At 41.8% G+C, this 25,684-nt stretch overlaps 1 protein-coding gene across 3 annotated transcripts in view; it reads left to right on the top strand.

Moving 5' to 3' along the window:
* LOC115092847 (beta-1,4-galactosyltransferase 1-like) overlaps positions 1–7,568 on the top strand; it is a 224,698-nt gene extending 217,130 nt beyond the window's left edge. For all 3 annotated transcript variants that reach the window (XM_029604219.1, XM_029604211.1, XM_029604201.1), the window contains 2 exons: positions 3,221–3,325; positions 3,474–7,568. In XM_029604219.1, the coding sequence (XP_029460079.1) occupies positions 3,221–3,325; positions 3,474–3,609 (241 nt within the window). In that variant the 3' untranslated portion in view covers positions 3,610–7,568. The remainder of the gene's footprint in view (positions 1–3,220; positions 3,326–3,473) is intronic.
* The last annotated feature ends 18,116 nt before the right edge of the window (positions 7,569–25,684 follow it).

Genomic DNA, 25,684 nt, shown 5'->3' with positions numbered 1-25,684 from the left:
TCTATCATATCCCACCTCAGCCGTTTCTTCTCCAAGCTGAAAAGTCCTAACCTCTTTAGTCTTTCCTCATAGGGGAGCTGTTCCATTCCTTTTATCATTTTGGTCGCTCTTCTCTGTACCTTCCCCATTGCAACTATATCTTTTTTGAGATACGGCGACCAGAATTGTACACAGTATTCAAGGTGTGGTCTCACCATGGAGCGTTAGAGGCATTATGACATTTTCCGTTTTATTCACCATCCCCTTTCTATTAATTCCCCACATTGTTTGCTTTTTTAACTGCCGCAGCACACTGAACAGACGATTTCAATGTGTTATCCACTATGATGCCTAGATCTCTTTCTTGGGTTGTAGCACCTAATATGGAACCCAACATTGTGTAACTATAGCATGGGTTACTTTTCCCTATATGCATCACCTTGCACTTATCCACATTAAATTTCATCTGCCATTTGGATGCCAACTTTTCCAGTCTCACAAGGTCTTCCTGCAATTTATCACAATCTGCTTGTGATTTAACTACTCTGAACAATTTTGTATCATCTGCAAATTTTATAACCTCACTCGTATTTCTTTCCAGATCATTTATAAATATACAAGTCGGGCTACATTAAAAAAGATTTTCGGTCCATTTTCGGACACTGTACCCATCCACACTTCTTTTCCCTCACTCCCCCTTCCCCTCGCTCATTTACCTCAGTCACTCATCCTCCTCCCCCTCGGTCACTCACCCCCCCTTCCCTCCCCTGCCCCCACTCAAACTCCCTTCCCTCACTCTCACCTCCCCCCATCCCTCATTCTCACCTTCCCCATCATTCTCTCTCCCACTCCCTCCCCGTCCCTCACTCTCACCTCTCCCCTCATTCTCCTCCCACTCCCCTTCCCTCACTCTCACCTCTCCCCTCATTCTCCCTCCACTCCCTTCCCTCACTCTCACCCTCCCCTCACTCTCCCCTCCCCCCTCACTCTCACCTCCCCCCTCATTCTCCCTCCCTCCCTCCCCACTCCCTCAGTCATTCCCCACCCTCTCTCAATCCCTTCCCTCACTCTCATCCCTTCCCTCTCCCTCTTATGCTCTTCAGCATGGCCTGCTCATGGAGACAGGAGGTCTCCGGGGATCCCTCCCCTGCACGCACCTCTCGATATCGCTGCCACCGCCGCCACTCCTCCCACCTATTGTAGCTCGGCCCCGCCTGACACTCGCATACCGCCGCTGCTCCGCCCGATATCGTCGCCGCCGATCCGCCGCTGCTGCTCCTCCCAGCGCCATCTTAGCTCCGCTCTAACCGACATGCTCTCCCGTCCGCGCATGCACAGTAGAGCTGCTGTCTTCTGCGCATTTGCGGGCCGTCGGTCAGAGCCCATTTATAAGGTAGATTGAAAAGTAAGGGTCCCAATACAGATCCCTGAGGCACTCCACTGCCCACTCCCTTCCACTGAGAAAATTGTCCATTTAATCCTACTCTCTGTTTCCTGTCTTTTAGCCAGTTTGTAATCCATGAAAGGACATCGCCACCTATCCCATGACTTTTTACTTTTCCTAGAAGCCTCTCATGAGGAACTTTGTCCTCATGAGAGGACAGTCTTGTGCAATCAAGACTGTTTGTTTTTTTTATTCCTAATTAATTTTGGAATTTTTGTTCTTTCATGGTGAAAGTGCAGAGTGTGATGTTTAGATTAGTGAAAGAAACTCCTACTTTAACACATTTTTATTTTTTAGATTGCAAAATGTGAAAAATGTACAAGGGTGTGAAGAGTTTTGCACAGCATTGCAGGTGCCATAATGTTATGACGTAATTCAGCTGACATTCACTCCAGCACCTGATACATTTGCAAGGTTGTAGAGTAAAACCACCCAGTTTATCATTCAGTTCATTTTGCCAAAGAGAATATTTGATATGTTTAAACCACACATAATAGAGCCCATAGTGTGTAGGTCGTTTATGCTAGTTTATAACATCCATAGAATCAAATGAGCCTAATGCTTAAAATTTGGAGTTTAAATAATCCATCAATTTAATGTGACTTTTTAAGATTTGACTGAGTGATGTGAACCACTTTGTTAGCTTCCAGTGTTAAGATTAATCAAAGTAGCCTATTAGCACTGTACATCATATGATTGAATTAAATGAAACATAAAATTAACTGAAAACATCTGGCTGTTTGAAACTGGGTAGGGTTTAGGAAGGCAAGTGTGCATATATGATAGTCATCTTTGACTCCTGTGATCTCTCAACAACCTCTTTTTTTTTTTTAAAGGGACATAGTTTCCAAAATTGCAGCTTCGATGGCAGTCAGTGACACATACCTCATCTTTAAACCTCTTCATATGATTCTAGTTTTGTTGCTAGCTTTTCACAGTACTTGCTGTGCTGCTTACCTTTATTATATCAACTGGATTTCTAATATTTTTAGAACTTCTAGTTGACAAGACAAAACTTGCAGATGTAATGAATGTTTCATTTTACCTTTCTAAGCCTAGAGATTTCAGAACTTTACCTTTAGTTCTACATCAGACAGGGTGTTTATAAGAAATAAAGGAAGTTTCTCATGATGCCTGCTGCCAGGGCACTGTCCCCATCTGAAAATTGAATTTTTTTTATGAGTACTTGAACTTATTTTAAATGTCACATCTGCTGAACATGACTGAATGGTTGAGTCTGATCCATTTCCTAGTACTTGAAAAGCCTGACCTTGGGCTGAAAGCTTTTAATGACCAAGCAAAAGATTGGTACTCAAACATTTGTCACCAAGTTGTCTTATTGTTTTTTCCTGGAAGTGTTTTCCATAAGATGACCTTCTAAGCTCTCGCAGATTTGGCAGCTGCTGATAAGGTCTCGTGTTAAATATATTTTGTCTAAATTAAGTTGAAAGAAGATTTTCATAAGATAGATAATTATCTAAGCCTTTAGAAAGGATGTTAAGGTTAGATTTTTTGAGATGGCCTTTTCTGATTAAGTAGCAATTGCTGTAAGATCTTTTACTCTTTGATTTAGTCTATATGTTTTGCTGAATTGTGTGTGATATGTTTACTTTTTTTTTTCTTCATTGTTTTTATTAAGTATTTTGAGTTTTATATTTGCTTTACTGCTGCTTTTGTAAAGTTTTGAGCATTATTTTTAGGGAAGGCAAGATATAAAACTGAATAAAGAAATTGTAGTAGTAGTAGTAGTAATAATACTTTAATGGTAATAAAATTGAAATATGCTCATTTTCACAGGATAACTTCTAGGGGTATGTCCTTATCTCGCCCAGATGCAATAATAGGAAAATGCCGTATGATTCACCATAACAGAGATGTAAAAAATGAACCCAATCCACAGAGGTAAGAGAACCTCCTTAAGGTACATTTTAGCTTATTTTACATATATATATATATATATGTAAAAGCTAGATTAGAATGCAGAGTTGAGGTTTTTTGAAAAGTAATTCCTCCATGAAAGAGTGTAATTTTTTTTTCCTTGTGTTCACAGGTTTGACAGAATTGCACACACCAAAGAGACGATGAACTCTGATGGTCTAAATTCACTGTCATATGAAGTGGTAAAAACTGAGAAAAAACCATTATATACAATTATAACAGTGAACATTGGTTTACCAAAAAGATAGTATTTCTGAGATTGGCCAGATCCTACAGCGCCTTCTAATTTCATAGTTATATTCAATCGTAGTGCCTTTTGACTTTTCTCAAGGACAAGAATGACCGTGAATGCCTTATTTGATTTTTCAAGTTTTTTCCAAGTAATTTGGACAGTGGGATTTTTTTGTCCCTATTGTGTTGATTTTATAGAACTTTCCAGCTCCCCTTTATCTTTGGAGACTATAAGTTAATTCATGCTGTTGGCAGTGCCTCTCGCTGTATAAAGTGTTACTGTGCCCACAGGTATGTCACAAGGATTGCAAAGCAAACAATTTACAAATCAAATGTGCCTGCAGGAGCACTCCTATATAGGAAGCGGCAATAGCATTATACATCTGTGCAAACAATAAGAATGTGACCGAAACAGGAAACCACTTGTGAAGATATGAAGTTTAAATGCAAACTAATACATCCCTGCAAAACAATGCCTACTTACAGAGACATTTGTGTTGTGACATCTGCACTGGAATAAGATCTTTTGGAGGATTGTGGGAAGCAAGTGCTCTGATGGCTGGAAGAAGAGATGTGTATAGTTCATATAACCAGAAAATGTTAGGTTTATATTTGTTGCAAAACTTTTGTCTCTTATAGTTTGACAAAACTGGTGCATATGAGCAATAGGGAATTGCAATGGTTTATTCACCAAATTTTCTTCCACCATATTTCAGATGTGTTGGATCAGGACATACATTGAATGTATTGTTTCTATGAAGGACTGGAAACTGCTGCTATATGTAGCTCATAAGTTTACATGCTTTAAAGCTTTTGTAAGGGAGGCAGTGTCTCCTTTCTCCAGCTGGCTGTGGCATGCATCACTTTGAGATCAGTACTAATTTTTAAAAATTAGCCTCAGATTCTTTAGCTGTAATAATAATTACCTAGTAGCATATGATTTTACATGATTAAATGGCAAGTGTAGTAAGAATGACCTTTATGGTACAACATTCACAAAAAGATTGACTCATGAAATAATTCCAGTTTAACTTATAATATAAAGCTTGTTTTCATTTTGCAGTTGAACTGTGTAATAAAGCATAGAAATATCAGGGTTTGATCATCATTTAAAGAAAAAATTTATTTCTACCACAGTTATTTAAAATGTTGTATAAATGTTTACTTTGTGTTCCATCAAATTAGTTTAAATCATTTGTAAGTCAGTTTTTTTCATGTGCTGTACTTGAGATGTGAATTCTGTATGTAATTACATTTATAATTGTAACATTGACAATATAATATTGGGGAGAGATTAGAATTTATTCTATTTGCTTAAATGTACAGGAAAACAAGCCAATTTTTGAGGGGGTTGCGAGGTTTACAAGGAGCAAAAACTAAAGTAGCTTTTTGACAACATTGGAATTAACTTGTGTTAATTTTTTAAATGTGAGCATAAACAAATTTATGCTGCTGAAAGTGTCATCTGGTCTGAGCACAATCCTGGCCAATCACAACCCTTACTTTTCTATGTATTTTATACTTGAAGTGGGGCTCACTGTTGGCTCAGTGGAAGCGTTCCCAGTTTGAGCTCCCAGACACGGACACCTGCTGAAGGCTGGCAGAGGGCAGATTTTAAGCAGGCTCTTTATGGGCTTGGAAGCCTTGGAATTGAAAGAATAGCCAGCAAATTGTATATTTAATTACTTGTCTTTAATTTGCATATTCCATGCTGTCAATGTTCTGTCAACATTCCTGTTTACTTAAAATAACCAGAATCCGGGTATTAGTGTTCCCATGTTTCATTTATTGCCTTTGTTTAGAACAGACCACTGACAGATGTTCAGTTCAGTCCAGAGGAAAGAGGTGAGAGCCACAAGAACCTTAAATGCTGCTGTTCAACAACTGTGCATTGTACTCTGCATCATTGTTCACAAAATTGTTTAAAGTCCTCTAAAGTGATAAGTCAGCTTAAATGGCTCATTTACCTCATTGCAGGTGTAAACTGGTGAAATATAGTATTATATGACCCCTGCAAAGGAAGAAAAATAATTTTTCTCTTTAAAATGTATCCATAATTCAGAGCTTTCATTCAGATATACATCAGTCCTTCCCTCTAACAGCCATCTCCTTTCATGAGGCTATCAGCGCATCAACGGAGGCATGCAGCCCTCTGTTAGACCCAGGAGGATGCTAGAGCAGCAGCGAGGGTGCATGCCAGGGCACAAGTCATGACAAAAATGTATCAAAATTATTTTTTAACTGTAGGCTGTACATAGTGATACTGTCACTGAGAGGGAGTGGGGGAAGGCAGCAGGTGAAAGGCCTTTTTAATGTTGATACTAACCAGAAGTATAAATGAACCTGCTTTCACCTAAATTCCACTGTAAAGATATGTAACAAATCAAGGATGCTGCTTAAAAAAAACCATGATTGGCAAGATAAAGGAAAAAAACCACACAGTACAGTGGAAGTGGTTACTTATGAGCATGGGTTTTGTAAGGTTTGATTCACTTGTTCCAAAAGCAAAGACATGAGGTAGATGGGGAGAGTGCACGTTGCCTATCACGTGTCACCTCATGGGTCTTCTGAAGTTTTTAGTGCTACTCATCAGCCAACTGCCAACTGTCGGTTGCAATTGTTAATCCACTTTTTCCACTGGAAAATGGATAGTATCATCAACCACAGGGACTGAATTAGTGGTTTGGACATTAGACTTACTCTGGAGAAATCCAGCATCTTGCGTTTGAATAATCTCTCCCATTTGGCACTCAGTGACCTTGGACAAGTCCTTTTCCTTTCTAGCTCTTGGACCTACTTGAAAACAAAGCATTTGTTTTAATTTGACTTTCCCATTTTATAAATTAAGGGGTAGATTTTAAAACATTGCCCGATTTTATAACATGCCGGGTCGGCGTGCGTGGGAGGGATAATTTTGCAAATTCGCGCAGCGACACATCAGGGGCCTTCCCCAGTTCTCTCCCAGTCAGTTCCAATTAAGGAGCGGACTGGGAGGGAACTTCACAACCTCCTAGCCCTAACCTCCCTTCCACTTCCCCGCCTTCTCCCTTTCCCTATCCTAAATCCCCCCCAAATTCTTTATCCCTATTTTTGCTTCTGAGCAGGAGCAAGTTGCATGCACTGGGATCCCCCGGCACAGCGCCTCTAGCCCCAGACCGCCCGTTTCGCTAACCCCAGGACTTACATGCGGGGCCGGGCCCTTTGAAAATTGGCCCGGCACTCGTGAGGCCCGACCTCGCGCGTAAACGATTTAAAATCCGGCCCTAAATGAACATTTTACACAATGGCTGCATTTCCTTGAGGAGTAAGGAATCTGGTAAGAACATAAGTGTCACTAAGCCTTTAAATGGGGACAGAAAACTATCTCAAACTCACTATTATAAAACAATCCTAAATGTAGTAAAATAAAAGGTCATAACAAAAGTAAAGAAAAATTTATAATCTTGAATCTTTCATGATTGTTAAAATATGACCTGTGTTAATAGTTTTTGTGTTAGTGTGCGCTGTATTACTTTCCATGTCAGCCTGAAGTTTGGTAGATTTTTTTTTTTTTTCCCCTGGTATTTTGCCCATTGCAGCTGTGTGTTCGTTTCCTACTTAATCAGCCTGAGGACTCGTTGAACAACCATCATTGTTACTTTCTTGAGATTTCTGGATTTAAGATTTGATTCCTTTCAATCTTAAGGAAACGAAATATGGGGACCCTGAAGCACTTTTACCTACAAATGAACACCATATATAACAAAAAGCTACAAGCCATAACTTTTCAGTAGTACATACAGAGGGGGAGAGACAGTTCCAGAAATCCCAGTTTAATGTTGCTAGAAATGTACAATTTCAGAAACTTCATATTTAAAAAATTAAAGCAGTTCTTAACATTTAAACCACTTTATTTTCTGAAATGGCTAAGTTTGTTTTTTTCTTTTGCTTCTTATTTTAGAATTGTGTTAAAATTAAAAATTGTGTATGGAGTACATTTTATGTTGCCCTTGGCCTTTTTTGACAGCAAACAAAAGATTATGGGGTAGACTTTAAGACCTGCACGCGCACATGTACGCCCGATTCGGGGGTCAGCACGCTGCCTTCCCCTGTTCCCTCCCAGGCCACTCTGAAATTGGAGCGACCTGTGAAGGAATTTCCATTCCCCCTAACCTAAGCTTGTGACTTCCCCCCCCCCCCCCCCCCCCCCCCCCCCCAATTCTCATCATACCTTTTGCGCCTGCCTGCGCCGGCAGCCTGTCGGAGGCCTCTGGCCCCGCCCCCGGACCGCCCCTTTAGTAAATCCCCTTTATAAAATAGGCCCGGCGCACATAAGGCTTTTAAAATCCGGCCTTATATTCCTATCAGCTTTGCTTGTATTTAAATTTAGTAAGCCAGTCAATCATAAACAACCATCATCAGCCTTTGTTTGATCATCCAAACATTGAATTTAGACTGGATTAGTTTTCTGGGTCATTCTACAGTTGTGTGCCTTTTCAGATGTAAATTAGTATCTTTTTATTTTAAGTTGACATTCATCCCACTGTGACACACTCTCCTTCCACCGTCTGCCTTTCAGGAGCAATTCTAATGCTCGTTACCAACAGCTATGTCTAGTTTGCCTAGTGTAGGAATGAGCCCACTAAACTAAAATACAGTAATTCAGATGGTGATGTGATGTGGATGCTTTTTGTGCCCAGACCCAGATGTTCCAAAGAATAAAAAGGCGGAAGGTCGTCTTTCAGATCCTATAGTTCTTGATCCAATGACCAAATAAGCAACAAATATCTGCCAAGAGCATTCCTAGTAGTTTGCTTCGTAGAAGAAATAAATTATAGAAAACTATTAGGATTTTTTTTTTTTTTGTTGTGTGATTTCTGGATGCATACCTGAAGAAAATTTTTTTGTAGAAAATTTAAATGTTGAACTGTTTCTATTTAATGGCCAATGTACAAGCTGCAACCAAAATGTATGGTGGTGTCTCTTCTCTGTCATTTGCTGTATTCAAGTGCCTTTTCTGCTTTGATTTGTGATTAAAAATCTGGCGAAACTGCTTTTGTTTCAGCCTTTTTGGTGGTTATAATCTATTAAAGTAAAACTGAGGGTACAATCTGTATGCTGTACTTCTTCACATGGGGTGACTTATGGTAATACGATATCACACATGTTAAAAAAAACACTGAATGCTGTACCCAATTAAATTTTTTTGTATAATGTTTTTAAATTTTATTTGAGTAGTGTACATTCCTCTGGTAACACTGATTTGTGTGCTCATGGCTCTAAAAATTCAATTGCCTTAGTCCTGCTATAAAAAAAATAACCTTGCCATGTATAAAAAATTGGGGGGGGGGGGGGGGGGGGGAGAGGGGAAGAAGGAGAGAATTGAGAAATAAAAATATTCTCCTGATCTTTTTTTCCCCCTAAATGCCCAGTGCCAAGCTGAACTAGCTAACTTCTGAGAATATGCTGACAACTGTCCACAAGCATCTCATGTTCTCTGTCACTGGCTTCTCAACAGTGTCAGAAGGTAAATCAACCATTTTATGGCACAGCATCCAGTTGAAAATTTGCCTTGTGATAAGCCATGGAGAAGGAACTGAGGCATTTAGAGGGTAAGGAGATAGGGCACTAAATAAATGTATATATGTATATATAGTACAGTGTGAAAATATTTTTGTATCAGTCCATGAAATGTTTACCTTCTCTGGGACGTTTTTTATTTTTAAATAGTGATTCTGCACTTGGTGAAATTTTGAAGTTCATTCTCTTTCTAAAACACCATCTTTCTTATGTATTGTATTTGAGTACGGAATAAAAACACCTTGCTGTACACGTGTTTATATTGGAAAATACAGAACAGGTTTTATGATCATTAGAAATCTTCACATCCTTAATGGGATAGTATGTATTTTAAACCTTGTTATGTGGCTTTCTAATGTTACCTAGCACTGCGTTATTTCATTGTATTTTTGTCAGTTACACAATCACCATGGTTTCCTTAACTAGTAATGTTTTGCTTAGTTATGTTAATTGTACACATTTAAAGATTAAATTGCTGGGAGTACCATGCAAAAATATTCAAATCAAATAAATATATTTTCTTTCTTAAAAATGTATTCATATTGATTTGTCTTTGGTAATATTAACTGCTGATACAAAATGAAGCCTCCATTTTGAAAATCTTCACCCAGTCCTTGAGAAGTCATCCAGAAATTCAAAATAAACAGTAAGCTCTGGCTTTGCTTCTATTTTGACTTACCTAGTAAATACTTAAATCTTGATGGTAGAGTGAGTTGAATGCTTGTATAGAAAAGAATGCCACTGTAGTTGAAAATTCAAGACCAGGAGGTAGAGAACAGCAAAACAGAAGCTAAATTTGGATACAGCTAATATTACTACACTCAGTTCATGCTGCACAATAAAATTGTGTTCATGAAACACCACAGAATATCTTGACGCTTATATCAGATCCTTGAGCTTTATTGCCTGGAATCTAAGATTTCATTTGTTGTAATGCACTCTGAGCTATTGAGTGATTTTTGCCCAATTGAATCCTAATAGTTTCTTCTTCGTTATAAATCGTAAAACTAAAATTGGAAGCCAAGTTTGCATGTAGATTTTCAAAGTAATTCTGATGGTGAACACTAGGCTTTGTTTTAAATTAGGGCATTGCATAGAAATAAAAAAATATTATGAAAGGAAGACAGCCTATACTGCAGATGTGGTCACAATACAGTGTCTGATCCATCAGTAGATTTCCCATTGATACATTAGAGCATTATCCCCATCATTCATCAAAAAAAGTTAACGCATGTGTTATCAAAAAGAGGCATGTTTATGGAAATTTGTAAGTTACCACACCATATGATAACTTACTACTTTGCATAGATATTATTGCATGGTGCAGTAAACTTAGCACGCACACTGCAAGAATCCCTATTTTTCACATCCTGGAGTGAGTCAGAGAGAGACTATCTACAAGGCCCTCATAGTAGTTAAGAATTTACATCTCAATAGGCGGGCCACCTGATAGGTCGAGGTGAAGTGTTAGTGATGGTTTAGGAGTTAGTTTTGCATGTAAAGTGAAACGTATGAACAGCACGGTACACCTTAAGAACATAAGAACATGCCATACTGGATCAGACCAAGGGTCTATCAAGCCCAGCATCCTGTCTCCAACTAAGTCTATCCCCTGTTACTGTTGCTAGTAATAGCAGTGTCTATTTTCTATGTCAGCTTAATTAATAGCAGGTAATGGACTTCTCCTCCAAGAATGTATCCAATCCTTTTTTAAACCCAGCTACATTAACTGCACTAACCACATACCCTGGCAACAAATTGCAGAGTTTAATTGTGCATTGAGTAAAAGAACTTTTTCCGATTAGTTTTAAATATGCCACATGCTAACATCATGGAGTGCCCCCCTAGTCCTTCTATTATCTGAAAGAGTAAATAACCAATTCACATTTACCTGTTCTAGACCTCTCATGATTTAAACACCTCTATCATATCCCCCCTCAGCTGTTTCTTCTCCAAGCTGAAAAGTCCTAACCCCTTTAGTATTTCCTCATAGGGGAGCTGTTCCATCCCCTTTATCATTTTGGTCTCAATTTATCACAATCTGCTTGTGATTTAACTACTCTGAACAATTTTGTATCATCTGCAAATTTGATTACCTCACTCGTCTTATTTCTTTCCAGATCATTTATAAATATATTGAAAAGTACGGGTCCCAGTACAGATCACTGAGGCACTCCACTGCCCATTCCCTTCCACTGAGAAAATTGTCCATTTATTCTTATGCTCTGTTTCCTGTCTTTTAGCCAGATTGTAATCCACAAAAGGACTTCGCCACCCATCCCATGACTTTTTACTTTTCCTAGAAGCCTCTCATGAGGAACTTTGTCAAATGCATTCTGAAAATTCAAGTACACTACATCTACCGGTTCACCATTATCCACATGTTTATTAACTCCTTCAAAAAAGTGAAGCAGATTTGTGAAGCAAGACTTTCCTTGGGTAAAGCCATGCTGACTTTGTTCCATTAAACCATGTCTTTTTATATGTTCTGTGATTTTGATATTTAGAACTTTCCACTATTTTTCCTGGCACTGAAGTCAGGCTAACCGGTCTGTTGTTTCCTGGATCGCCCCTGAAGTCCTTTTTAAATATTGGGGTTACATTAGCCACCCTCCAGTCTTCAGGTACAATGGATGATTTTAATGATAGGTTACAAATTTTTACTAATATGTCTGAAATTTCATTTTTTAGTTCCTTCAGAACCCTGGGGTGTATACCATCCGGTCCAGGTGATTTACTACTTTTCAGTTTGTCAATCAGGCCTACCACATCTTCTAGGTTGACCGTGATTTGGTTCAGTCCATCTGAATTATTACTCATACAAACCTTCTCTGGTACGGGTATCTCCCCAACATCCTCTTTAGTAAATACCGAAGCAAAGAAATTGTTTAATCTTTCCGCCATGGCCTTATCTTCTCTAAGTGCCCCTTTAACCCCTCGATCATCCAACAGTCCAACTGACTCCCTCACAGGCTTTCTGCTTCAGATATATTTTTAAAAGTTTTTACTGTGAGTTTTTGCCTCTATGGCCAACTTCTTTTCAAATTCTCTCTTAGCCTGTCTTATCAATGTCTTACGTTTAACTTGCCAATGTTTATACATTATCCTATTTTCTTCTATTGGATCCTTCTTCCAATTTTTGAATGAAGATCTTTTAGCTAAAATAGCTTCTTTCACCTCACCTTTTAACCATGCCGGTAATCGTTTTGCCTTCCTTCCACCTTTCTTAATGTGTGGAATACATCTGGACTGTGCTTCTAGAATGGTATTTTTTAAAAATGACCACGCCTCTTGCACACGTTTTACCTTTGTAGCTGCTCCTTTCAGTTTTTTCCTATTTTTCTCATTTTATCAGTTTCCCTTTTGAAAGTGTAGCACGAGAGCCGTGGATTTGCTTACTGTCCCCCTTCCAGTTATTAATTCAAATTTGATCATATTATGATCACTATTGCCAAGCGGCCCTACCACAGTTACCTCTCTCACCAAATCCTGTGCTCCACTGAGAATTAGATCTAAAATTGTTCCCTCTCTTGTCGGTTCCTGAGCCAATTGCTCCATAAAACTGTCATTTATTCCACCCAGGAGCTTTTATCTCTCTAGCATGTCCCGATGATACATTTAGCCAATCAATATTGGGGTAATTGAAATCTAACTTGGAAAAGAAGAGTCTAAAACAGTTACCCAAAATAATAAACTGTATCCACAAATGGGAACCACAAAATATATTTACCAAAACCTAAATGGAAGGTGTCAGCAAGCCTGACGTTGTGTATTTCAAAAGAAACCAACTGGCCTTTTAATCATTCACCTTCAAAAAATTATTTTTAATTTTATTAATCGAAAAATTAGCTTTTTTATATTTTTGTTCTTTTTTTGTAAAAGTTCCTGATCCTCAGAGTAAAAAAACAGTAGACTTTCTTTAATATTTATCAGTTTTTGAACAGCCCAACACGGCCAATGTTTCACAAAACTGTTTCATCAGGGGCATATAAAATCATTGCATCAAGAGTCTGAACCGTCTCAAAATGGACTCAGCGTCTCGAACGTCTCTTCACTGGAAGCTAATTTTTCGATTAATAAAATTTAAAAAAATTTTTTGAAGGTGAATGATTAGAAGACCGGTTGGTTTCTTTTGAAATACACAACGTCAGGCTTGCTGACTCCTTCATTTAGGCTTGGGAACCACAAAATGTATTTACCAATTTGTGGATACAGGTAATTGAAATCTCCCATTATTACCACACTACCAATTTGGTTTGCTTCCCTAATTTCTCTTACCATTTCACTGTCCATCTCACTATCTTGGCCAGGTGGACAGTAGTATACTCCTATTACTATATCTTTCCCAACACACAAGGGATTTCTACCCATAAAAATTTGATTGTTCATTTAGTCTCATGCAGTATGTTTTTTATCCTGTTGGACTCTATGCTTTTCTGGACGTAAAGCGCTACACTGCCTCCCAGGTGCTCCTCTGTCATTGCAATATAATTTGTACCCCGGTATAGCACTGTCCCATTGGTTGTCCTCCTTCCACCATGTCTCTGAGATGCCAGTTAAGTCTGTCATCATTCACTGCTATACAATCTAATTCTCCCATCTTACTTCTTAACTTCTGGAATTAGCATACAGACATTTCAAAGTTTGTTTTTTGTTTGTATTTTCATTCTGCTTTTTAATTGATAGGGATAAGTTAGAATTTTTGAGATCAGGTGAGATTTTAGTAACAGGCACTTGGACTGCTTTTCTTATTACTGGAACCTCACTGTCGAGATGCCCTAATTCTAATGCATCATTAGTATCCTTTGAAGATACCTCTCTCCGAACCATGCGCTGCTGAGTGACTGCTGGCTTTCCCCTTAGAGCAGCTTTTAAACTAGAACAATCTCCTTTATAAAGGTTAGCGCCAGCAGTCTGGTTCCACCCTGGTTAAGGTGGAGCTCATCCCTTCAGAAGAGACTCCCCCCCCCCCCCCCCTTTTCCCCAAAAAGTTCCCCAGTTCCTTACAAAACTGAATCCCTCTTCCTTGCACCATCGTCTCATCCACGCATTGAGATTCCGGAGCTCTGCCTGCCTCTGGGGACCTGCGCATGGAACAGGGAGCATTTCAGAGAATGCTACCCTGGAGTTTCTGGATTTGAGTTTTCTATCTAAGAGCATAAATTTGGCTTCCAGAACCTCCTTTGCACATTTTCCTATGTCGTTGGTGCCTACATGTACCATGACAGTCGGCTTCTCCCCAACACTGTCTGAAATCCTATCTAGGTGATGCGTGAGGTCTGCCACCTTCGCCCCAGGCAGGCAAGTTATCAGGCAGTCCTCACACCCACCAGCCACCTGGCTGTCTACATTCCTAATAATCGAATCACCACCTATGACGGCTGACCTAACCCTTCCCTCCTGGGCAGTAGGCCTTAGAGAGACATCGTCTGTGCGAAAGGATAATGCACCGTCTGGAGAGGAGGTCCTTGCTACAGGATCCTTTCCTGCTGCACCAGGTTGATGCTCTCCGATCATGAGACCACCTTCCTCCAAGGCAGCACCAGGGCTGCCAGTCTGAAGTTGGGACTTGGCTACTATGTTCCTGAAGGTCTCATCTGTATACCTCTCTGTCTGCCTCATCTCCTCCAGGTCTGCCACTCTAGCCTCCAGAGATCGGACTTGTTCTCTGAGACAGGAGCTCATTGCATCACATGCACATGTACAATTTCTCACCGGTGGGTAAAAAAATCATACATGTGACACCTGATGCAAAAGACTGGGAAGCCCCCCTCTTGCTGCTGGACTGCTGCCTTCATCTCAGATTTGTTCAGTTCCTAGTTAAGTTTTAGGTTGTTATGGGAGTAGGAATGTGTCTAATTAGCGTCCTTTAAATGTATTAGTGAATTCACCATATGTCTGGGAATAGCCTACAGGAGAATGATTAAACTCTCAATAAGGTGTGGGGAATTCATGAAGTGAAGTTAAAAGGCTGTTTTGTTTTTTTTGGGGGGAGGGTTAGTGTGAAAGTGGCATCTCCCTATAAATTAAATGATGAGCTAGGGGCGGGTGGGGGAGAGATGGGAGGGTTGGGAAATAGTCTAACTTCTGTTTCTTCCCTGCCTTACTGACTATTAAAAGCACAAACACACTAAATAATATTACCCAATAGTTAACCACCCCAATACTTTTAGAAAAGAAAATTTCCCAAGCAAAACTTACTGATTCCTTTCAGCCACCAGCAAGGTAATCCTATTGCAGAGTCCATTAAGCTAGGGTGAGAGAACATAGTTGAAATTTCATCTTTGTGAGACTTTCCTCACTCCAAATGACGTCAAATCTTCACCAAGATGTACTGTGCTGTTCGTACATCTCACTACATGCAAAACTGGCCCCAAACCCTAAACCACCACTAACACCTCACCTCAACTGATCAGGTGCCCCTCCTATAGAGAGAGAAATGTGTGCACAGTGAGGCCCTCCCCAAAGTCTATCTCTTAGTCTCCCCAGCAATGGCCAAACTGCAATTCCAAAAATGTATTGCGAATTGTGTTATGGCCATTTCAGACACATTGCACAGCTTATCACCAGAGAAAAAAACTAGTTATTTCCAGCATTAAAACCGTTCGATAGCATGCGTTAAGCTATCGTACGGCGTGATATGGCCCCTAATTTTACTAAAACCTTCCCAAGCTCCTCCCACGATACCACCTCCCTCAAACATTTGCATTCACACCATGCGGTACTATACTTTTCATATGTGTTATGGTGTTAACGTCCTAATGCATTTTGATAAATGATCCTATATGATTGGCATGGAAAGTAGACTATATTGAATTCCTTTTCCCAGAGGTACAATTAGAGAATGCTAGCCAAGAAAACATGCTACTTAATAGAGAATAATCAAATAATTATTATGAAAACATTTTTTAAATTTTCTCCCAGTACAAGCAGGATGGTAGTCCTCACATGTGGGTGACATCATCAGCTGGAGCCTGACATGGAAAACTTTTGTCAAAGCAAGCCACTATCCGCGCGTTCATGTGTAGTCCTTTAGTCTCTTTTTTCCACAAAGTGTTTGTCTCGCAGTAGTATAGCTCTTCTCTTCTATTCATTTTTTCTTCAAATTCTTGTATCATTTTCCAGCAATTTTTCTGCGCTGGGTCCCTCTTCTTCAGGTTGGTGTCCTTCCTGCGGCACAGTAGGTAGAATTTTTTCCCCCTTGTTTCGATCGATTCCTGATGTGTCACTCCTCAGTGGCCGCTGGCCATCGACCGCTCGCCAGCTGTTTTTTATGGTGGCGTCTGATTTTCAATGATACCCCCCAGTGCCTGAGGACCAAGTCAATCACTGATCCACATGAGGTTTGTATCCTCTGCCTGGGGGCATCACACAACGTCAAAGGGTGCATTCTTTGCAATCAGATGAATCTGAAAGGCTGTCGTGCCCGGCTAGATAAGATGGAAAAGCTTTTTGGGGCCAAAACATTGGATCCATCTACTCCGGCATTGGAGGCGCCGACACCAGGAGGCCAGGGGAGTCACTAGATATGCCATCCCTTTCCAATCCAGCATTGGGACCCTCTTGAGAGAGAGGGGCCGGAGATAGGCCATCTCTGGTGTCCACGCATTCCAAGACATCAGGATTTTTGCCTTCTTCAGTACTGGGGAAAGACTGGACCGAGCATCAAGGGAAGCCCTGTAAGTATAGTCACCGGTTGCAGTCTCTACATGTGGCACCGGTGACTGCCATGCCAGCAATGAAGCGACCCCCGTGGAGAGGAGGCCTCAACCTCTGTCAGACTCGGGAGTTCCAGGTGTTCCCCACCAGTGTCTGTGCTGAGCATCGAGCCTCCTTGGGGCTCCAAGGAGGCTCTGGTGACGCCGCCGCCTCCTTCTCCTCAGTCTGTTTTGTCTTCGTCTGGATTTCAAGAGGAGTTGGATCGCAGGGTTCAGCTAGCAATATGAGTCCTGCAGGGTATTGAGCTACCATTGGCACCAGTTCTGTTGCCGGAGCCTGCGCTGTCTCTCTTGGCGCCCCTGCTCGAGCATCTAGATGTCCTTTTGGGTGTGCTTCAAATGCAACCAGTGCATGGGGTACCATCTGTGCCCCAGCAGCCACCAATGCCTTCCTCTGGAGCGATTCCTATTATCGGGTCCTCCGAGGAGGAAGAATCAGTTCAGCTGATGGCACCTGCGGGGTGCTGGTTCCATGGCTGTGATTCCCCGGCCCTGGGACATCGGGGGTCATAGTCCGGTCGGTGCCCTCGATGCCTCTGGGATCACCGATGCCCTCAGGGCTGTCAATACCTTTGATGTCCTCAGTGCCCAAAGAGGTTTGGGCAGAAACCCTCCATGTCGCGCCCCCCCCCCCCCCCCCCCCGGGGATCTTAGCAGGGAGGAGGCCCCATATGATCCATGGGGGGGGTGATACCTCCGATTCTTCTTCAGATGATTCAGGTGACCTTCTGTCAGAGCAGTCTCCACCAGATGAGAGGCATAGTCCCCCTATAGACCTATCCTTTGCAGGCTTTTTTCAGGCAATGGCGGAAGTCATCTCGTTTCAGCTCCTCACTGAGGAGGACGCCTAGCAGAAAATACTGGAAATACTCCTGTTTGTGGATGCTTCAAAGGAAATAGTAGCAGTCCCAGTCCATGATATTTTCAAGCAGCTACTCCTCTGGATCTGGGAACACCCCATGACCGTTCCTCCGGTCAATCGGAAAGCCGTCTATATAGTTACAGGAATTCCATATAGTATAAAGCACTGAAAATAAAGGGTTTTATAAGTCTTTTAACCTCTTGGTTGATTAATTTTGATGTTCTGTGCAACTTGAGTTTCAAATAGGAGGCTATATTTATGTCCAATATGGGTAGTAGGTAAATGCAACTGGTATGTGATGGGTCCTATCTGTCGGATAATGGGAAATGGCCCAATATAACAAGGGGCTAGTTTCATGGAAGGTACCCTGAGTCGTATGTATTGGGTACTTAGCCAAACTTTGTCCCCACACTTAAGCTGTGGACCTAGTCAATGATGCTTATCCGTACTCTTCTTAGCTCTAAGGGCAGCTTTTTGTATCATGGACTCAGTGCGGGCCCATAGATGCTGAAGTTCTTGAGTCATCAGATAGGCTGCAGGAGAGACTACTGATAAAGGCTGGGGTAGCGGTGGGTTAGGTTGTCATCTGCAGACTATTTGGAATGGGGAGGTCCCAGTGGCAGTATTGAAGTGGAAATTATGGGAGAATTCAGCCCAGGGTAACAAGGCAGCCCAATTGTCCTGATGTTCATTGACAAATATTTGCAGGAATGTCTTTAGAGTTTGATTCGTGCATTCTGTTTGACTCTTGGCCTGAGGGTGGTAAGCCATAGTAAAGTCCACTGAAATGTTGTATTTTTTGCAGAGTGATCACCAGTATTTTGCAGTAAATTGAGTACCTCTGTCTGAGAGGATATGTCGTGGTAGTCCATGTAAATGGAAAATGTATGTAGTAAACAGCTTGTCTAGTTCTGGGGCAGTAGGAAGTCCAGGAAGGGCCACAAAATGGGCCATCTTGGAGAAGCGATCGATAACCACCCAGATGACCCAACAACCATCAGAAGGGAGAAAATCCACCATGAAATCTGTGGATAAATGAGTCCCTGGATCCTGGGGCACAGGTAGAGGTTGTAACAGACCATAGGGTTGACCTATCTGGGGTTTTTGTTGAGCACAAATGGAGCACGTAATTCCTGATGTCCTTCTTTACTTGGGGCCACCAGTAAAAGTGCTGACATACGTTTAAGGTCCGTGCTTGGCCAGGATGACCTGCAATGTGAGAGTCATGTGCCCACTCAAGTACTTTCTGACAGAGACGACATGGGACTACTGTCTTTCCAGGTGGGATGGGCATGGAAGCAGCCAGGAGGATTCAGGCAGGATCAATAACATGGCTTAGGGGTTCCAGAGTATCTTCCACTTCAAATGATCGGGAGAGGGCATCCACTCAGATGTTTTTTGAGCTGGTCTATATTTCACTTCAAAGCGGGTGCAAAACAATGACCATCAAGCCTGAAGAGCATTTAGGTGTTGCGCCCCTTCTAACCAATGCTGCCATTCTTCGAAAGTCAGTTTTATGGCTAACAGTTCCTTGTCCCCGATTCCGTAATATTGTTCCGCTGGAGAGAATTTTTTTGAGAAAAATGAACAGGGTCAGAGACTCCCCCTGACTGAGAGTTGATTTAAAACAGCTCCTACTGGGGGGTCAAGAAGTGACGAACTACTGAAGCTAAATTCTTTGATTTATTTCTCGATTTTTCAAATTGCTTTCAAAGAGATAGCATGCCCCACTCGGCCCGCAAACGTAGGGCAAAGGAGAGACTTGCTATTGAGTCCGAATTGGCTAGTCCGGTGTTGGGCCCGATGGATGCCTATATCAGAAGGGTAGCTGGAAAACCGGGTGAAAACTCACTAGAGGGCTTGCAGAAAGGCACTGCAAGCCCTCGTGAACTAGAGATCTCGTTGTCCCCGGACTATAGAGCTCCCCCTGAAAACCCAGCAAAATTGAGATCTGATCCTATCGTGGATATATCTTCTCCCTCTCCCGATAGTGGTGAGCTGGAAGATAACCCAGAAACATCAGTAGATAGGAATGCTGAGTGTACTAGTGATTCTAGTGTTTCAGGGGTGAAGGTTGATGAGGAAAAGGTGACTCTACATGGGCTTGGTACAGAAAAAGGGAATGTTGAATTAATATCAATTGTCAAACCCCTAAATTTTTCGCTTGAAATTATTTGGGAAACTCTGGTAACTCTAAATAAAAACTTGTCATTATAGTTATCACCAATAGTTAGGACTATTGAAAAAATAGAATTAAAAGTTAATAAGATTATTACTGACGACAAAACAAGAGATCAAATAATTGAGAATAACTCTGAGGAAATAAAAAAGATGAGAAAGTTAAATGAAAGTATAATAAAGGAAAATCAATACTTAACCAGAAAGATGGAAAATATGGAAAATTTAGTAAGAAATAAAAACTTGAGATTAGTTAATTTTCCTAAGGTACCTAATATTTCAGCAAAGGAAATGTGGAATAGATATGCATTGGAATTTTTAAAAATTCCCCAACAAGCTTTACCCCCTTTAACCCAGGTATAATATGTTCCTTCATGGAAAGTTTCTTCAGATAAAGACCAAGAGTATCAATCTGTAATGCCATTAAATGTAACAGATATTTTAGAATCCACTGGTTTAGAAACAGCACAAGCATCTACATTATTAGTCTCCTTTTTACTAACAGATAAAGAGTGGGTACAAAAATTATTCTTTAGAAATATTAAAGAAAAGTTTTGTCAAATGGAAGTAAGAATGTTTCCAGATGTTACTAGAGAAACTCAAAAACGGAGGAAAGAGTTTATTAGTTTAAGACCAGCAGTAATAGCAATGGGAGCATCATATAAATTAAAATTTCCATGCAAATGTTGTATTGAATATCAAAAAGCTAAGTATTGTTTTTTTCAACCTGAACATTTAAAAACCTTTATTTCTGAAAAGTCTAACCAAGCTATGACAGAAACCACTCCTTAGTTAATATTAAGCTCTATGATGTAATATGAAGAAGTCACCCTAGCAGTTCGTCCTAAATTTCTTTTTTGAGACTTATGATTAAGATATGCCTTAATATATTTCCTGTTCTGATCCCCCAATGTAGTGGACTTAGAAATATTATGAAGCAAAATTATGGTTTGGTATGTATTTTTCCTTGTATTGATAATTGATGACTTCATATATATCTGTAACAAGTTTTACTTGTTGTATTTTAAAAATCTTGAGAAACAAATAAAGGAAAAAAAAAACCCAGCTCCTACTCCTTCCGAGGAAGCGTCAACCTCGATGATAAAGGGGCGCATGGGTCTGGGTGACGAAGACATGGTTCTTCAAGGAAGGCTTGTTTTAGATTAAAGAAGGCCGTGACTGTTTCTGGAGGCCAGTTCTTGGTATTGGCCCCCTTCTGGGTGAGTGCCGTGAGGGGGACTACTATCTGCGAGTAGTTGGGAATAAAATGGCGATAAAAATTGGCAAATCCTAGATATCTTTGCAACGAGCGAAGACCAGAGGTTTGAGGCCAATTTAGAATACATTTCACTGCTCGGGGTCTATGTTGAAACAGTTGCTGGAGATTAAATATCCCAAGAAGGGCAGGCTCTCTCAAATAGGCATTTTTCCAATTTAGTGTATAGTTTGTGGATTCGAAGCCTCTGGAGCACTTGATTAACATCTCTACGATGAGAAGATAAATCTTTAGATAAGACGAGAATGTCATCCAGGTAGACCATACAGGTTTACAGGAGGTCTCTGAAGATTTCGTTCATCATGCCTTGAAAAACTGCTGGAGCATTACAAAGGCCGAAAGGCATAACCAAGTATTCATAGTGTCCAGCTCACGTATTAAACACAGTTTTCCATTCATCTCCCTTCTTTATGCAGACCAAATTGTATGCTCCACGCAGATCTAATTTGGTAAAGATCTTGGCCTCTTGGAGTCAATCAAGTAATTCTGGTATGAGCAGGAGAGGGTATCTGTCTTTCTTAGTTAGCATTAAGCCCCCAGTAATCGATACATAGGCGCAGTGTCCCATCTTTTTTGGTTACAAAAAAGAACACTGCATCCGCCGGGAAAGTAGAAGGCCTGATGAATCCTTTATCGAGATTCTCTTGGACATATTGAGCCATGGCCTTGGTCTCCGGGAAAGAGAGAGAATATACTCTTCCATGGGGTGGCGTAGTTCCCGGAATCAGGTTTATGGTACAATCAAAAGGGCAGCATTCTGGTAGAATGTCAGCCACCTGTTTGGAGAGCACATCCGCATAAGCGGCGTACTGAGGGGGTATTCCCAGGGAGGTTGTGGCTAATTGAAATGGTGGTAGAGGTCTTACCGGAAGCATATAGAAGACAGACAATGAAGGCTCCATCAGGACAGTTGAAGGGACTCCCATTCAAAACTAGGAGAGTGGATCTGTAGCCAGGGTAGCACCAAAAAAATGGGTGTACCATCTTCTTGAGGGACATGGAAGGCTATCTTTTCAAGATGGAGAAGGCTGGTCTGGAGGATCAAGGGCTCGGTCATGGTGGTGATTTGCCCGGGCAAAGGCTCACCATAGATGGTTGAGATGCAAAGTGGAGTTGTTCTATGAATGGTGGGAAGTTAGGTGTTCCACCAAGGCCTTCATGATAAAATTTCCACCTGCTCCAGAGTCCACTAAGGCGAGGGTGGTAAATTCATGGGCATCAGTCATAAGGGTCATGGGTAGAGTAAGCTGGGGAGAGGGAAAAGCACAGCCCAGGGTCAATTCCCCAATGAATCCTAGCCTCTGGAGTTTCCTGGCTTCAATGGGCATTGAGCTTGTAGATGCCCCTGCCCTGCATAATAGAAACATAGACCTAGCGAACGCCGTCGGAGCCTCTCCTCCGATGAAAGATGGCTCTGTCCCATCTGCATAGGCTCTTCTAGGTTTGTTGATCCATATGAGGCGACAGGTGACGGAGCGAAAGGGCATGAGAAAGAAGGAGCCAGCGGTACTAATCTTCACGGGGCTTGTAATTCTTGGGTTCTCTGCTGAAATTGCCTATCAATCCTCCCGGCCAGATCAATGAGAGCATCAAGGGATTTGGGGAGTTCTCAAGCAGCCAACTCATCCTTTATTTGAGAAGATAGCCCTTCTAGGAAAATACTTCGGAGACTATCCTTCCTCTAATTCAATTCCAAAGCCATAGTTTGGAACTCAATAGAGTATTCTGCCAGGGTTTTTGAACCCTGATGTAAGTGTAATAAGTCTGACCCCATGGTGTTCCGTCGGCCGACTTCATCAAAGACTAACAGAAGCAGGATGTCAACTTGCTCCCAAAGCGGTGATGTCCAAGCCAGGGCCCTCCCATCAAGAAGAGAGAGGATGAAGGTCGTATTGATGGAATCGCTGGAAAACTGTGTCTGTTGCAAGGAAAGTGCATAAAGCACTGATTCAAGAATCCTTGGCACAACTTAGGGTCTCTTGCATATCTGGGAGGCATTAGGAGATGGATGATGGCCGCTGTCAGAGGAGCCAAAGGAGGAGCAGTAGATGCATTGCTAGTTGGAGCAGTAGAGGCATCTAGATAGGTGTTGAGCTATTCCACTGAGCCGGCAAGGGCCTCCAAGAATTGCTGCTGTTGTTGGCTTTCTTGCGCAAGTCCCAGAATGGCCTGGAGGCCAGAGAGATCTGCCGGATCAATGGCCTCTGCAACAGTGAACCCCTGAGCCGAGACGAGTGTGGTCCTTACCTGATAGAGGATCCACCAGGCTCTCATCATCGGGAAGTGGATCTAGATACCAGTCTGGGGTTGAGGCCGGCAGCAGACAGCAGAATCCAGATACCAGTCCAAAAGTCGAGAAGGCAGCTAGCAGTGGAATCCAGTGAACAAGGGTGTAGACGGGCAGCAGCAGACAGTAGAATCCAGGTACCAGTCCAAAGGTCGAGACAGGCAGCTAGCAGTGGAATCCAGTGAATAGTCCAAGGGTCGAGATGAGCAGCAGACAGCAGAATCCAGATATCGGTCAAAAGGTCAAGGCCAAGAGTCAGTCCAGAGGGCAAGGAGCAGGATGGGTCCGGAGGAGAGAGCAGGACCAGGAAGTGGGGAACAAAGGCTGAAGGCACCAAGGAGCAAGAACCAGACACGATGAGGAGCAGAACCAAATGCAGCCAGCAGCTTCCAGGAGAACCTGTTGCAGAGACCAGGCTGGAGAGCACGGCCCAGGTTGAAATAGTCCCTGCTTGATGACGAAAGCAGAGACAGCAGGAATTTAAGACCAGATGGGAGGCATGCGCACATGCCTATGCTGCAGTTGGGTTCGAGGTACTGGCAGCGTTCCTTGTTGCCGTGAAGAGTCGTGGCAGTGGCATTTTCTTGCCGCCACTGAAGAGGAAGGATCTGCTCCAGGGCTCTAATGGGTGAGGGAAGCCCGCCATGCAATCCTGTGGCCGGCAAGCATAACAGGAAGTTAGTGTTATTTTGATAGATTTGTCTCTTGAGATAAACTGTATTCTTGGCAGGCTGTAATAGTTTTTATTGGATCTATGTAGTATTATCTGAAAATAATGTATATGAGCTATTAAGCAATATAGGACCTGTCTTTAGATGTGAATATCTCTGATCTGACATTTGAAGAAGGGGCCTATGTAATTTTAAAAACGTTTGTACAATATTTTTAGGTACAGGTATTTTTTGGTAGCCTGGCTTGTTTTGTGTACCTAAGAGTTGGTGTATTGGGTTTTAAGTCATGATGTAATATTTGTAATGTTTCCTTTTCATAGGTAGGGTTGTTACTGTTTGAGTGCCAGCAGTTAGTGCTGTTTTATTAAGGGAGGTTTACTCTTTTGTAATAGTTTATTCATAGTTTACTGAGGGCTAAGCCCACATCCAATGCATGGTACAATTGACCTACTGCCATATGGATTCCAAATGTCTTTTCCATCTTGGGGATAGGGGGATTGAGGGAGCAAGACTGATGGAGACCTGAGGCTGTGTGGGAGGGGAGACGGGACTGAGGAGCAAGACTGCTGGTGACTCGGGGGGGAGGGGGGTGGAGATGGGTAGAGAGAGGGTGTTAAGGGAGCGAGACTGAATCCCTTACTATAAATGTCACTGCTCATCACTGTGGAAGACTTCTAATTCTTCTGCCAGAATATTTACTAAAGGGATAACCCCACCCAGGTTGGCATTTCTGGAACTCATATCCTCCATGGAATCCTTGAAGGGCTTCAGGATTTGTACCAGCTGCTTCAACACTTCAAAATCATGATGCTCCACGAGACAATGTACACCTATCTCTGTTTCCAAAGATGGATCATGAAGGGCTGTCTGCTGCTCCACTAACCTCAGCAGCATCAAATAGGTAGAATTTCTGTGGGTGCCAACATCTTGAATTAGACTCTTGTGAGGCATTCCAAATTCTCCTTGCTTCTCATGGAGAAGCTGCCCCATATTCATACTTCAATGGGTATGCCCTGCTATTTTTCTGCCCCTCTCTATCAAATTCTTCAAGAATGAATTTCCATCATCCTTGGGCTCCAGAACCAGGGCATTCCTCATTGCCAGGTTCAGCAAATGTGCAAAGCCATTGCCTTTATTATATTTGCACCACAGTCTATCACAAAGAAACCTGCCTGAAGACATCTGCCTCTCCGGTCCAGCTGCCAACCTTACAGAATCTTACCTATGGCTGATAAAATATTGCATGTAGTATGGGGGCTATGCATCAACTGAGTCTGCAGCAAAGCCCACCTGCACCCTGATGCTCTTCCCTACTAGAGCTGCTGCTAACCCCTGTAAGAGCCAAGTCCTACCAGTAGCCATCAAGGTTAGGTAAACATGCATAGCATTCATGTTGGTAAAATGTGCTTTACTCACTCGGTCTTAGCCAGCTGCTCCTGGATGTGACTGCAGCACTGGTTGTACAATGTGGAGATGACTTCTCTACTAAATGTAATTCTGGAAGGGACTTTGTAATTGGGGGCTAATACTTGTATCAAATG

The sequence above is a fragment of the Rhinatrema bivittatum genome, chromosome 1 (assembly GCF_901001135.1).
Source record: "Rhinatrema bivittatum chromosome 1, aRhiBiv1.1, whole genome shotgun sequence".
In the NCBI taxonomy this organism is placed as follows: Eukaryota; Metazoa; Chordata; class Amphibia; order Gymnophiona; family Rhinatrematidae; genus Rhinatrema; species Rhinatrema bivittatum.
This window is presented reverse-complemented; position numbering and strand designations above follow the sequence as displayed.